We start from the raw sequence: 15,452 nt of genomic DNA, 5'->3' as shown, positions 1-15,452 counted from the left end.
CGCACAAGAAAAAAGTTAAATCCACTTTAAAAGATAACCATCATCCAAATTTTCAATAAAAAATAACTTGATTTTATAAATTTCTTAAGCTATGTCTCCATGTCTTCAGAAATATGCCAGAAAATAGGACCTAATGTTCCGAAAACAGGAAAATAGAAATAGACCCACAGGTAATGCAGACTAATCAGACATCGACATATCTTTATAGATATGTAATATCTTTATCTTTAAGAAAATGAATGAAAAGATAATGACCAAGAACTAGAATTTATATTTAAAACAAAACAAAAATCAATAGATTAGTTTAACAGCAATTTAGGCACATATTAGAAAAGAGAATCAGTGGAACTGGTAGGCTGGTATGCAGAGAGCATCCAGAATGAAGCATGGATGAAAATTATCAACATCATGGCGGGTGGGGGTGTCCTCCAGACTGAAAAGGATGAAAACTCCACAAAAGACCCCAAGAAGGGTGCCGGGGTGGTGCCGTCAGTTAAGCATCCAACTACTGGTTTCAGTTAAGCATCCAACTACTGGTTTCAGATCAGGTCATGATCCCAGGGTCATGAGATTGAGTCCCACGTTGGGCTCCAGGCCCAGCATGGAGTCTGCTTGAGACTGTCTCTCCTCTGCCCCTCCTAGGAGCTCATGCTCTCTCTCTCTCTCTCTCTCTCTAAAGTAAATAAATAAATCTCTTAAAAATAAAGGAGCCTAAGAAACAAACGGGATATGATGAAAACATTCTGGCATACATGTGACTAGAAACCTGGGAGTGGAAAAACTAAAGCAGAATCAAATTTTAAGAAATACTGGCATGCATTTTCTAAAACTGATGAAGTTATTAAGCCACAAATTGAAGAAGCTCTAGGAACATCAAAGCAGGATAAATAAAAGAAAATCACACCTGGGCATTTCATAGTAAAATTGCTAGAAACCAAAGTATTAGCTAAGTTATGTTTTTGCACCAAAAACCTGCTCTATTGCTGTCACAGGTATAACACTTTATTCAATTTTAGAAACTGGAAAAGTAGGAACCACCCAAAGATTGGCACCCAGGAAATTAAAGGTAAACAGCTTAGTTGTGTGTGTGTTTTTTTAAGATTTTATTTATTTATTTGAGAGAGAGAGAAAGTAAGAGAGGATGAGAGCGGAGTGAGAAGAGGGAGAAGCGCAGGGAGTCTGATGAGGGGCTTGACCCCAGGACTCTGGGATTGTGACCTGAGCGGAAGGCAGCCACTTAACTGACTGAGCCACCCAGGTGCCCCTAAATAGGTTAGTTCTAATCTGTGAACACAACAAATGGTAATAATTAGCCAAAATCCTATTCTCTTAAATAGGTGAAAGCAGTGAAAACAAAAATATGGGGTTCAAGTAATTTATAACACTTACATCTTGATTTTATAAATTTGTTAAGCTATGTCTCCATGTCTTCAGAAGCCAAAATATGCCAGTTCTAACACTAGCAATCACTTCTACTACCATCCCCACTTGAGGTTTAGAACTGAGGAAGCCACTAATCCTTTCTTAAGACTCATAAAGAAAATCAAATAACATACCAAATTTATTTTTTTTTAATATTTTATTTATTTGACAGAGAGAAATCACAACTAGGCAGAGAGGCAGGCAGAGAGAGAGAAGCAGGCTCCCTGCAGAGCAGAGAGCCCGATGCAGGGCTCGATCCCAGGACCCTGAGATCATGACCTGAGCCGAAGGCAGAGGCTTAACCCACTGAGCCACCCAGGCTCAGGCTTAACCCACTGAGCCACCCAGGCACCCCAAATAACATACCAAATTTAAATAGGACATTGACTCAAGATGAAAACCTCTAATAAGATTTTTTTTCTGAGATTTTCTGCTAATGAAAGGCACCAACTAGAACTAAAGTACCCCAAAGACCACCCATGCCCAGGCAAGGAAGATGGCTAAAATTTACCCATGTGACCACATTTCAGAAGTGTATGCATACAAAGAGCGCCTTCATTGTGATGGGATTAAGTTTGTGATTCACACTTGTAGGAGCTGCTCGGTTCCTCAAGAGGATTCCAACCATCTTCCTCAGGGAGATGGCAGGGCTTCAGAAATTCATGAGTTGCACATCTAGAGATTAGATAGCTATAACCAAGGCACACCATCCAGCTAAGGCACATTATACACATACACACAAAAAAGACAACTAACTTTTTATTTCTAACACCAATATGGAACAATGCATTACTCCAAGATGAAACAAAAAACATATAGCAATAATTACAAAATGAAGAAAATACAACAACCACAGCACCATATTAACCTCAAAGGGCTTGATCTCCAGTTAAGACTGTATACTGGGTTTAGAGGAGTCACCAAAAGTAACTGCCTCCAAGTAAACATTATCTTTCCCTATGGTCAGAAGCTTTCTGGACCTAAGTGTTGCTACCACTGGATTAGCATCATCTTCTTTTGTATATAAAAAAACAACCAAAATTGGGGCCCCTGGGTGGCTCAGTGGGTTAAGTGTTTGCCTTTGGCTCAGGTCACAATTTCAGGGTCCTGGGACTGAGCCCTGAATCAGGCTCTCTGCTCAGCAGGGAGCCTGCTTCCCTCCCTCTCTCTGCCTGCCTCTCTGCCTACTTGTGATCTCTTTCTCTGTATCAAATAAATAAATAAAATCTTTTAAAACAAAAACAGCTTAATTCCCTATCACAAAAATCACCTTCCCACCTTGTTGTTCCTTCCCTCCTTCCAGAGCATCTGCTGGTCCTCATCGCGTTCTTATCCCCTTCTGTATCCTAGACCTACTGCAAGAATATTTTTAAAGGTTTACTTATTTATTTATCTTAGAGAGAGAGAGAGAGAGAGACAGTGTGGGGGGGGGGGGCAAGGAGAGAGGAAGAGTGAGATCCAAGCAGATTCCACGCTGAGTGAGGAACCTGATGGGGGACTCAATCTCATGACTCTGAGATCATGACCTGAGCTGAAACCAGGAGTCAGATGCTCAACTGACTACACCAGCCACATGTCTCCCAAAACATTTATTAAGCTGCAATTTCCACAATATTTTAACTCTGTTCTGAAATTAGTCTACAAATATCTTTACATAACACTGAAGTCAGCAATTTTTTTTTAAAGATTTTATTTATTTATTTGATAGAGAGAGATCACAAGTAGATAGAGAGGCAGGCAGAGAGAGAGAGAGGGAAGCAGGCTCTCTGCTCACAGATGTGGGACTCGATCCCAGGACCCTGAGATCATGACCTGAGCCGAAGGCAGCAGCTTAACCCACTGAGCCACCCAGGTGCCCTGAAGTCAGCAATTTAATAAGAGCCAAGTATGTAACACTTTGCAAAAAAAACTAGTCCTTATACATTTATGTCTACATATATCTGTAGAGTCAGTTTCCCAAGACCAATGGAACTAAACTGTACACACGGCACAAACACACACACACACACACACACACACACACACACACACCCCACCATATTCAAATCAAATGGATTTATATTAAATGTCAAATCAGATGCTATAAAATTTATAATCAGACACACAAAATATGAAATGAATTATGAATACACTGTTGATAATGGGTACAATAACATAATAAAGTAAAGAGAAGGATCCAAGGGGTGCCTGGGTGGCTCAGTGGGTTAAAGCCTCTGCCTTCGGCTCAGGTCATGATCCCAGGGTCCTGGGATGGAGCCCCGCATCGGGCTCTCTGCTCCGTAGGGAGCCTGCTTCCTCCTCTCTCTCTGCCTGCCTCTCTGCCTAGTTGTGATTTCTCTCTGTCAAATAAATAAAATAAAATAAAATAAAAAGAGAAGCATCCAAATGGCTTCACAAGTCACTTGAACCCAGCCTATTCTGCTATCTGGCCTGATTATATCACTTAGTCAGCTGGAAAAATCCTTTCAAGCATGACTAAAGGGCTTTAAATAATGAGATTCTTTTCCCCTTTCCCACTGTCCCTATTCTGGTGATCGGACCCATGCCACCTTTCCTCTCTTCTTGTTTTCTAATAGTGGAGCCATATTTTTACTTTTTTGAAAAGTCTGAACAGTCTTCTGCCATAGATGTTGCCGTATTTACTATAAGGATGATAACCTGCATTTTAAAATGACCTTCTCCTCTATTTCACTTTTCACCATACTTACAATCTGAAAGTCTACTGTAAACAGAATGCATAATACAATAAAAGTTGCACAGAGATAAGAAAAGTTCACAGGTTAATTCTAAAGTCCTCAGTCAGACACCTGCCCACAATTATGACTAATGCTCACACTAGGAGAAGCCAGGATAGTCTCAGGTTAAGAATTCAATGCCTTCCTCTTACATTCTTTCCTTCATGCTAACACTAGTAAATGCAGAGTTTCAACACTGCCTCGCAGTCACAAGGACAGGCTGTGTAGGCAAACCTCCTTCAACTATTTACTACGATGCCAAGGGACTACAATCCTGACAAGGAGTTAGGGGGTCTCAAGTCATTGTCTGATGATTACTATAAAACTTATGGACAGGGGCACCTGGGTGGCTCAGTGGGTTAAAGCCTCTGCCTTGGGCTCGGGTCATGGTCCCGGGGTCCTGGGATGGAGCCCTGCATAGGGCTCTCTGCTCAGCGGGGAGCCTGCTTCCTCCTCTCTGCCTGCCTCTCTGCCTACTTGAGATCTCTGTCTGTCAAAAAAAAAAAAAAAAACAACAACAACAAACAAAACAAAACAAAAAAAACTTATGGACAGAAAACAGAAGCATCGGGCGCCTGGGTGGCTCAGTGGGTTAAGCCGTCTGCCTTCGGCTCAGGTCATGATCTCAGGGTCCTGGGAGGGAGCCTGCTTCCCTCTCTCTCTCTCCGCCTGCCTCTCTGCCTACTTGTGATCTCTCTCTCTCGCTGTCAAATAAATAAATAAACAAAATCTTTAAAAAAGAGAGAGAAAACAGAAGCAGGAAGAGTATAGAGCATCGTTCGAAAGGGATCTAAAATCTAACTTTTAACTTCCATAAATTATCCCCTGCATAATTATCCCCTGCATTTCAAAGGTCATCTATCAATCAGTGAGTATTCACATGATCTGTGATTTGACAGATCCACCCTGAGGCATCCAACGTTGACACCATATTCAGGTCTAAAGTCTGCTCAGCAACAGAGCTGGAAGCAGACTGCCGAAGTCTTCGGGACAAGGAAACAAGCCCAGAATGGCAGTCTAGGCCCCCACAGCATTGCAGCAGAGTGATCTGGGAAACATGGCGTGAAGCACAGGGTCAGCCAGACAGAGCAACAGAGAACTCATCATGGAAGGCATGTACAATCAGTGTACCACCCAGTCCTTTTAGGCCACCCAGGCCTTTTAGGCAGGACATCTGATCTGAACTAAGGTTTTTTTTTTCTTTTTTTTAAGATTTTATTTATTTTTTTGACAGAGGTCACAAGTAGGCAGAGCAGCAAGCAGAGAGGGGGGGGGGAAGCAGGCTCCCCTGAGCAGAGAGCCTGATGTGGGGCTCGATCCCAGGATCCCGGGATCATGGCCCGAGCTGAAGGCAGAGGCTTTAACACACTGAGACACCCAGACACCCCCTGAACTAAGTTTTTAAATTGCTGCTCTGGCAGGTGTATAGCGAGCAGAGCAGCAGGGGCCGTTGAGAAGAAAGCAGGTGAGACCTGCTTGGACAAGAGAATGAGCCTCGGGGGCGCCTGGGTGGCTCAGTGGGTTAAGCCACTGCCTTCGGCTCAGGTCATGATCTCAGGGTCCTGAGATCGAGTCCCACGTCGGGCTCTTTGCTCAGCGGGAGCCTGCTTCCTTCTCTCTCTCTCTGCCTGCCTCTCTGTCTATTTGTGATCTCGCTCTGTCAAATAAATAAATAAAATCTTTAAAAAAAAAAAAAAAAAAAAAGAGAATGAGCCTCGGTAATGGCAGAGGGGACATCAAAAACTCAAAGACTCACTTCCAACGTGGTAAGTTTTAGAAGCCTGTAGACATCTGAGAGAGAGAGAGAGATCTTCGGTTAAAAAACTCAGAACCATAGGGGTGCCTGGGTGGCTCAGTGGGTTAAGCCTCTGCCTTCGGCTCAGGTCATGATCCCAGGGTCCTGGGATCGAGCCCCACATCTGGCTCTCTGCTCAGCGGGGAGCCTGCTTTCCCCTCTCTTTCTGCCTGCTGCTCTGCCTACTTGTGATCTCTCTCTCTCTCTGTTAAATAAATAAATAAAATCTTAAAAAAAAAACAAAAACAAAACTCAGAACCATAAACAAGACTCTTGTGGATAGCAAACAACCCCATCCTCCTGAGGTCTTCCTTATGCGATAATGTATTGCTTTTTGATTTTTTAAAAAACACTACAGACCCACATTTGATGGAGGATCCAAGTGTAAACTCTTTCCAAGAGGCATGGATGGATTTACACTGTCACACACAATTGTAAAGTTTAGGATCTTGGTAGCTGCAGTAAATTTCAAAAATCCAAATAGAAGATCTTTGTCCTTGGCCTCCTCAGCCCCTTGATCTCGTGCTCCCTACTATCTAAGTCCTGCAGACACACAACTGGATGGATCTGTCTTCTCACCCACCTGTCTTTTTCATCTTTTATCCATCTCTTATCCTTCCAGCCTACTGCTTCTATTATCACAAGACAACACCCTTAGGACTCCCTCTGTTCGCACCCAAAGTTAACCCTCTACTCTCCTTATGATTTAAAGACATTTTGCAGGGAGCCTGGGTGGCTCAGTAGGTTAAAGCCTCTGCCTTCCGCTCAGGTCGTGATTCCAGGCTCCTGGGATTGAGCCCCACATTGGGAGCCCAGCAAGGAGTCTGCTTCCCTTCCTCTCTCTCTGCCTGTCTCTCTGCCTACTTGTGATCTCTGTCTGTCAAATAAATAAATAAAATAAATAAATAAAATCTTAAAAAAAAATAAATAAAGACATTCTGCACATCACAAAGATAGGACCTATGCAGATGTCCCCTTTACATATATTCAGCCATTAGTCAAAAATGTAATTTAGCTTTCCTCAGCTGCCGCTAAGGTGCTCGGTTCTTCCGAGGAAGCTAAGGCTGTGTTGGGGTGAGGCCCTCACTTCATCCCGCGACTAGCACCGCGCCCGGCAGCATCCGCTCAGCACTCGTCAGCACCATAGCCTCGGTCTCGGAGCTCGCCTGCATCTACTCGGCCCTCATCTTGCACCACGATGAGGTGACAGTCACGGAGGATAAGATCAATGCCCTCATTAAAGCAGCGGGTGTGAATGTTGAACCTTTCTGGCCCGGCTTGTTTGCAAAGGCCCTGGCCAACGTCAACATTGGGAGCTTCATCTGCAATGTAGGAGCTGGTGGACCCGCCCCAGCAGCTGGTGCTGCACCAGCAGGAGGTCCTGCTCCTTCCACCACTGCTGCCCCAGCTGAGGAGAAGAAAGTGGAAGCAAAGAAAGAAGAATCTGAGGAGTCTGATGATGACATGGGCTTTGGTCTTTTTGACTAAACCACTTGTATAAGCTGCTCAATACAAAGCTTAACTCTTAAAAAAAAATGTAATTTAGGGGCGGCTGGGTGGCTCAGTGGGTTAAGGCCTCTGCCTTCGGCTCAGGTCATGATCTCAGGATTGTGGGATCGAGTCCCACGTCGGGTTCTCTGCTCAGCAGGGAGCCTGCTTCTCCCTCTCTCTCTGTCTCTCTGCCTACTTCTGATCTCTCTCTGTGTCAAATAAATAAAATAAAAAAAAATGTAACTTAACTAAGCTACTTAACAACAACAATTAAATTCCTGCTTCCCTTTTAGAGCCTAATAAATTAAAGTCTTTGTGTTCATTCTGTTTGTTTTTTAAGTACTTACAGGTCACTATTTGAGAAAAACTGGGAACTTTTAAAAACTCAAAACCCTGACAATTTTATTTCCCATAAGAGACTAACCCTAAACTGTCAGCTACGCTGAGGTCTTCTATAATGTTTGATATTTAAAGCATTATCCTGGGACACCCAGGTGGCTCAGTCGGTTAAGTGGCTGCCTTCAGCTCAGGTCATAATCCTAGGGTCCTGGGATCAAGCCCTGCATCAGGCTCTCTGCTCAGTGGAGAGCCTGCTTATCCCTCCCCCACTCCCCCTGCTTGTGTTCCCTCTCTTGCTGTGTCTCTCTCTCTGTCAAATAAATAAATAAAGTATCGGGGCGCCTGGGTGGCTCAGTGGGTTAAAGCCTCTGCCTTTGGCTCAGGTCGTGATCCCAGGGTCCTGGGATGGAGCCCCACGTCAGGCTCTCTGCTCAGCAGGGAGCCTGCTTCCCTCCTCTCTCTCTGCCTGCTTCTCTGCCTACTTGTGATCTCCATCTGTCAAATAAATAAATAAAATCTTAAAAAATAAATAAATAAATAAAGTCTTAAAAAAAAAAAAAAAAGCATTATCCCATTTGTACCCAAGTGCTTGTAGGTCACAATTTATTAAACTTAAAAAGCCCAAAGCAACTCAGTAACATACTTAGTGCCCAGATCTTGGTTTCTCAAAAAAAGAACCAGAGTGTCTTAGAGAAATGGTTGATTCCAGGGTTAGGACATAGAAAATACAAAATGAGCCTAGAGCATTCTGTGGTACCAGCAAATAAGATTAAAGCTTTTCAGAGTTGGGATAAGGGGGCAAATGGAATGTTAGAAGGGCACAGAGGCCAATCTGAAAGAAAGTTCTAGTGGCCAAAGCTGGAAGAGTTTGAGCAAGTTAAATAACAACCCATAGTGTTGTGCAAAAACAATGAATACTGTTACGCTGAAAAAATAAATAAATTTAAAAAAAATTAAAAAAAAAAAACACCCAACACTCTTCCACCCCACTCTCCACACATTACTTATATCCTGAATTATGTCACATCACAAAGTATTTTGTGTATATTTGCTGTCACCACTGCACAACGCATTCTTTCTGTAATTTATTCCATTCAGACGTATTAAAGTCTCCAATGGCAAAAAAAAAAAAAAACCAACCCATAAAATAACAACTATCCATGCATCCGTACTGAGACAAATAGTTGAATAAATAAATGGGGAAAAAATTCTAATCAGTAAACATAGAAGAAATGAGGAAAAAAAAATGTTTGATCACCATTAGAACAATAAACTACAGGGGCTCCTGGGTGGCTCAGTGGGTTAAGCAGCTGACTCTTGGTTTCGACTTGTGTGGTGATCTCACAGGTGTGGGATCGAGACCCATGTCAGGGGCTTCATGCTAAGCTCAGAGATTATCTCTCTCCTCTCCCTCTGCCCCTCCCCGCTCATGCTCAAGCTCATGCTCTCTCAAATAAATACATAAAATCTTTTAAATAAGAACAATATAGGACAATGTACATCCAGTTCTATCAATGGATGCAAAATTAGTGAATAAACATTTAAGGAGAAACAGAATATTCACACAGCCTTAGTTTCTCTTCCAAGATATCTACTAATTACAAAGAGAAAAAGAACTTTCTACTGGAGACTAGGCAAACAGCACCTCAATCAAGGTTAACATCAGCAAAAAGACATCACAGGCCCCGGACATGACGCACTGAGATTCCTTCCGGTATTTTTTTCCCCAAATGCGTAACTTCAATGTGATCATGAGAAAACATCAAGTACTGGGGCGCCTGGGTGGCTCAGTGGGTTAAGGCCTCTGCCTTTCGCTCAGGTCATGATCCCGGGGTTCTGGGATCGAGCCCCGCGTCGGGCTCTCTGCTTGGCGGGAAGCCTGCTTCCTCCTCTCTCTCTCTCTGCCTGCCTCTCTCCCTACTTATGATCTCTATCTGTCAAATAAATAAAATCTTTAAAAAAAAAAAGAAAACATCAAGTACTAACTGAGGAACAGCCTACAAAATAACTGACCAGTACTCTTCACAAGTTCACAGACTGGATGCTGAACAGAAAAAGGATAGTGAAAAGCCACTGAACTCCGAAGAAGTCTATAGCTTCGATAACAGTAATATAATCTCGCACTAATGTGAATCTATCCGTTTTGACAATTTAACTACAGTTTCACAAGATGTTACTTGAACTCTCTACCGTATTTTTATGCAACTTTTCAGGAAGCCTAAAAAATTACTTCAAAACAGCAAATAAAAATCAGTAATCAAAGAACCCCAATATTTTGTCAGTATTTATAACAGAAGCATAATGTCAGACTTTAAATGCCATCTTTGGGGCTGTCTGGGCCGCACAGTCCGACTCTTGGTTTCAGCTCAGGTCGTGATCTCAGGGTTGTGAGATCCAGCCCCGAGTCCGGCTCTGCACTTAGCACAGGGTCAGCTTGAGATTCTCTCTCCCTCTCCCTCTGTCCCTCCCACTTGTGCTCTATTGTTCTCTCTCTCTCTCTCAAAAAAAAAAAAAAAAAAAACAACAAAAACACAACTTTTTTAAAAAAACACCATCTGTGGGGGTGCCTGAGTGGCTCAGTCGTTAAACGTCTGCCTTCAGCTCAGATCATGATCCCAGGGTCCTGGAATCAAGGCCTGCATGGGGCTCCCTGCTCCGCCGAAAACCACTTCTCCCTCTCCCAGGCCCCCTGCTTGTGTTCCCTCTCTCACTGTGTCTCTTCCTGTGTCTAATAAATAAATAAAATCTTTTTTTAAAAACTAAATTAAATTAAAAATGTCATCTGTGTTCTTGAAAACTTCAGCAAGAGCTATACAAAAAACCACCGCTGTATGCATTCTGGAAAGCATTGTTTTATAATACATTTGTTATATGTGTTTTATGACACATTTATTATGTTTTATAGACACAACAATAACATCTCTTTCTTATTACTCGGGCATATTTATGATTAGCTGAAATTCAAATGACATGAAGGTTGTGAGAGATTCCTAAAAGCCAAGCGTCAACGGCTATATCACTATTACACTGAGAAGGAAGAGCAAGAAGCTTCCCTTTTGTAAAACTGTTCTCCAGAAGTGATTTGCCCTCTTCCTTATGAGGGAGCAGAAGACTAGCTGAGGACAAAGCACAAGCTGACATCCTGCAAACCACACCCCTCCCCCATCCCCCACTCATGGACAGACTTGTGTGACATTCTTTCCAAAAGCCCTTAACTCTCTTAATGTTTATGTCTTGCTAGAGAAAAAAACCTTGACTTGATGATGGCAAGGCCTCCAGGATCTTGTAGGTCCTCTTTTAGTCTATGAAAGTTCTTTTGAAAACCTCTTTTATATTTTCTTATCTCCCCCAACCCCATAGTACATAATCAATTGTTCCTCACAACCCCTGCACAGCTCTTTCTGCCCCTGGGGGTCCCCTGCTTTCATAAAACTGCCATTTTGGACCAAAGATTTCTCAAGAATTGTTTCCTGGTCATTGGCTCCAGACCTCATCCCAGCAAACCTCACCTATGTTTCAAAACCACATCATTTCTATGGGTGGAAATAGTGAAGGGAGAAAAACAGTAATTTGCTTTTTGTTGAAAAATTCAAAACACTTTAATTTGCCTCTGGGTTGGGATGGCATTCTATGAGGTAAGATGGAACACATCTCCCTGAGGGGTGGGGAGATGCGTATCTACCTCTGTGTCAGAATACAATGGGTGGTTTGTAGCTCCAGGGAACATTCCTCCAATTTTACCCTTCCAGTTAACTGGAACAACTTAATACCAGTGAAATGACAACGACCTAATGCTACCTGACCCCAAGTACTAATCTCCAGCCAGCTCCTGTCTAAAGAGTAGTAAGATTTTTTTCAGTTGCAAACCCAAAAAGATCGGGCTAGTGATCAGTAAAGTGCAAGAACCCTCATTCAGGGGCGCCTGGGTGGCTCAGTGGGTTAATCCTCTGCCTTCGGCTCAGGTCAGGATCTCAGGGTCCTGGGATCGAGTCCCATATCAGGCTCTCTGCTCCACGGGGAGCCTGCTTCCCTTCCTCTCTCTCTGCCTGCCTCTGTGCCTACTTGTGATCTCTCTCTGTCAAATAAATAAATAAAATCTTAAAAAAAAAAAAATCTCTAAAAAAAAAAAAAAAAAAAAAGAACCCTCATTCAGTGGGGTTTCGGACCTTGCCAAGATTTTGCTCCACCCTTCTTTCAAAAACAAAACTTCAGGGCGCCTGGGTGGCTCAGTGGGTTAAGCCGCTGCCTTCGGCTCAGGTCATGATCTCAGGGTCCTGGGATCGAGTCCCACATCGGGCTCTCTGCTCAGCAGGGAGCCTGCTTCCCTCTCTCTCTCTCTCTCTGCCTGCCTCTCTGTCTACTTGTGATCTCTCTCTGTCAAGTAAATAAATAAAATCTTAAAAAAGAAAAAAAATTCATTGGAATCGTGATGAGAACCGCAATTTTGCTTTACTCACACCCCCCTACCTGGGTTTTTAAACAACCAGGACACTACTAACGTCTCACATTAGGATTCTCTGAATGAATATTTATTTCTATGAATAAGCTAATAGTGTGGCTCAATAATTAGATACCCACTTTCTAATGGTCTCTCAGCAACGTAGAATACCTGCTTCAAAAAGCTATGGGGGCGAGCCTGGCATGAGAAGGGGGAGTAACTGCCGGTAGGTTTCGAGGGGAGAGGATGAAGAAATGTGATGGTTCTACAAACCTCACTTTAAGTAGATGAACTGTAGGATATGTGAGCTCTGTGTTGCGGGAAAAAAATAAAGTCCGAAAAAAAAAAAATAAATAAAGTCCGAACCATCAAGACACTTCATTATCACTGGTTCACAACCTAGAGTGAACTGGGAACTGATATTTCAAAGGACAAATTTTAGCTTCCTATAGGTAGACCCACGTATCCTATATCCTATAAAGACGATGGTCATTCAGGTTCTTTAATTTTCACTAAAAAAATCTCAACCCTAACCTATCACCCCAATAAGCAACACAGATTAAGCCTTCCCTATTGATATAACCTTTAACTGCTGCCAAACTTCTATTAAACTCTTCTGACAGAGATAAATATAGGGTATTTTGGGTTTGTTTTTAAAGATTTTATTTATTTATTTGACAGAGAGAGACACAGTGAGAGAGGGAGCACAAGCAGGACGAGTGGGAGGAGAATCAGGCTTCCTGGGAGCCTGATGTGGGGCTAGACCCCAAAACCCCAGGATCATGACCTGCGCCGAAGGCAGATATTTAACGACGAAGCCACCCAAGCACCCCAAATACAGGGTATTTAAAGAACATCAGATCCATCCATCCATCTATAAAATCTAGATTTATCCCTTAATAAACCCCAAACCACCAAACAACAGCATGTGTGACCAAAGGTCTCAGGCACCACAAGGGTTTCTTGTTACCCTTAGGGTAAGGAAAATTGAAGCTACAGCGAACGGTCCTAGAAAATGCACTACTGCATGTACTACATGGATGGGCACACAGGATGCTCTCCCAAGCCATTTACAGTCTCCTCTGCATCTTTTGTAAATGCCAGGAAAAGCTTTTCTAGGGAGCTGGTATGTTTCCCCCTTTATCCTCATTGATTTGTGTGACTGATCATCCCTTTTTATTATGGCTTCCAGAGGCAACATTAATTTGCACAGCATTTGTCCAAGTCCATTTTAACATGCTTCCCTTTACACTTGGTTGTATTTTATTTTCCACTTGGAATACTTATGCTCACCTCAAATGTTTCATGGATGCTTAATAAAAATAAATGCAGAAATAGATTTTGGCTCTAAGTGTATTTTAACAGCATCTTAACACAAAAGAACATGTTTCCTAAGGGAGTTGTTGCTGAATGCACTGGGGCTGAAATAAAGATAACCAACACACATTTATACTATAAATCTGTTTCTTTCTAAAAGTGGAATGAGCTTTTATATTTACACTGCTAGGCAAGAAAATAAAACTAGGCAACATTACAGTTACTTTTGTAACTGTAAATTTACAATCTAATTTTTTTGATCTTGTATTTTTCTTTATTGTTGTAACTTCTTCAGTATTATTTTTTTCAAAGATTTTATTTATTTACTTGAGATACAGAGAGCATGGGTGGGGGCCAGGGGGAGACAGAGAAGCACACTCTAAGCTGAGCAGGACACTGGAATCATGACCAGATCAGAGCCAAAGGCAGATGCTTAACCAACTGAACCATCCAGGTGCCCTGCTCTAGTACTATGTTTAATAATAATTGTAATACGCTGGTTAACTTTTTGTGGTTAACTTTTTGAAGTCAATCATTAAAAACCACACACACACACACACACACACACACACAATTACAAAAGGGAGCTCAGTAACTTTTTACCAAGCCATTCAAAAGTTGTGGACGAAACTTTATGTCCTGGGACGCCTGGGTGTCTCAGTGGGTTAAGCATCTGCCTTCCGCTCACGTCATGATCCAAGGGGTACTAGGATCCAGCTCTACATGGTGCTCCCCACTAGGCCGGAACCCTGCTTCTCCCTCCCCCACTCCCTTTGCTTGTGTTCCCTCTCTCACTGTGTGTCTCTCTATCAAATAAATAAATAAAATCTTGGGGCACCTGGGTGGCTCAGTGGGTTAAGCCGCTGCCTTCGGCTCAGGTCATGATCTCAGGGTCCTGGGATCGAGTCCCACGTCCAGCTCTCTGCTCTGAAGGGAGCCTGCTTCCCTCTCTCTCTGCCTGCCTCTCTACTTGTGATCTCTCTCTGTCAAATAAATAAATAAAATCTTTTAAAAATAAATAAATAAATAAATAAAATCTTTCAAAGTATATATACATATATATGTGTATATATATATATACACACATACCTACCTGGAGCTAAGAAAAAAAGACAAAATGTGTTGGTTAATCCCTTTTAAAGTACTAATATTAATAAATTTCTCTCCTACCTTGTAGTAACTTCTGTGCTTAGTTAAGTTTTTACCCACCTACTATCTATCAACTCTTGTTTCATACATCTGGAGAAAGGCAGGAGTTTACCGTCTAGTTCTTAACACACACCACCGGACAAAAAATCAGTTTGCACCAAGGAATTGATTTCCCAAAAAAACGGTCTGAAATCTCAGTTTGGATTTCACACTCATTTCCAAATGAAATTGGGAAGGACTAACTAAAACCTAATCGTCTCAACTGAAGTTTTCTATTTTCTACCAAATGTCCGTACAATACCCACCAGATCTTTCAAGCCACACATCCCAAATGGCTTTCACCATGTACTCACTCAGCTTAACAGAGGTTCAGTTTCACCGAGGTCTTCGATCTCAGAGTCCGTGTGTCCAGAGGCAGAGCACTAACAATCGTTTATATAGACGCTGAGCTGAGTCAGCCAAACCTTCCAAACGTACCCTAAGGAAGCAGCTCTTAACAATAGCATCAAGCATCTGTACCGTGCTTTCTAAATCGGGAAGAGCTTTTCTAAAATCTCCCTGGCTCTTTTCCACGCTGCTTCCTTCCCGCGACTCCCAGTCTCTGCAGGACGGTCTGGGACTCCCTCTTGCCTCCCGCGCGCTCTGGACTCGATATCGAATCGCGCGGGACTCAGGACACCGCCGGCGCGCACAGCAGACCCCATCCCCCACCCCGCGGGGCGACCCGCCCTGACCCACGCGCTCTGCTCGGCTGACAGCCCGCCCA

The 15,452-nt window shown here is 42.8% G+C and overlaps 2 protein-coding genes across 4 annotated transcripts in view; one reads left to right on the top strand and one right to left on the bottom strand.

Moving 5' to 3' along the window:
- Positions 1-15,452, bottom strand: part of ABCG2 (ATP binding cassette subfamily G member 2 (Junior blood group)) — a 166,817-nt gene that overhangs the window by 69,857 nt on the left and 81,508 nt on the right. The window contains exon 1 of one of the 3 annotated variants that reach the window (XM_045987972.1): positions 15,040-15,422. The exons of the other annotated variants lie outside the window; for them this stretch is intronic. The gene's annotated coding sequence lies outside the window, so the exon portion shown is untranslated. Of the gene's footprint in view, positions 1-15,039; positions 15,423-15,452 lie in introns of those variants that run through there. 3 annotated transcript variants of the gene reach the window in all.
- LOC123936890 (60S acidic ribosomal protein P1-like) lies at positions 409-7,453 on the top strand. Its single transcript, XM_045997412.1, has 3 exons — positions 409-488; positions 5,579-5,622; positions 7,016-7,453. Exons 1-3 carry the CDS (start codon positions 409-411, stop codon positions 7,438-7,440), a joined length of 549 nt encoding a protein of 182 aa, XP_045853368.1. The 3' UTR covers positions 7,441-7,453.

Source organism: Meles meles, chromosome 2 (assembly GCF_922984935.1).
Source record: "Meles meles chromosome 2, mMelMel3.1 paternal haplotype, whole genome shotgun sequence".
Lineage (NCBI taxonomy): Eukaryota > Metazoa > Chordata > Mammalia > Carnivora > Mustelidae > Meles > Meles meles.
Note: the sequence above shows the minus strand (reverse complement) of the source record. Positions and strands in the feature narration are given on the sequence as shown.

Bases quoted from the DNA above. Each gene is read 5' to 3' on its own strand.
- LOC123936890 (XM_045997412.1), top strand. From the start codon at position 409: ATGGCGGGTGGGGGTGTCCTCCAGACTGAAAAGGATGAAAACTCCACA. The intron at 489-5,578 runs GTCAGTTAAGCA...CTGCTCTGGCAG, and splicing joins AAGGGTGCCGGGGTGGTGCC to GTGTATAGCGAGCAGAGCAG. The intron at 5,623-7,015 runs GTGAGACCTGCT...GAGGAAGCTAAG, and splicing joins GGCCGTTGAGAAGAAAGCAG to GCTGTGTTGGGGTGAGGCCC.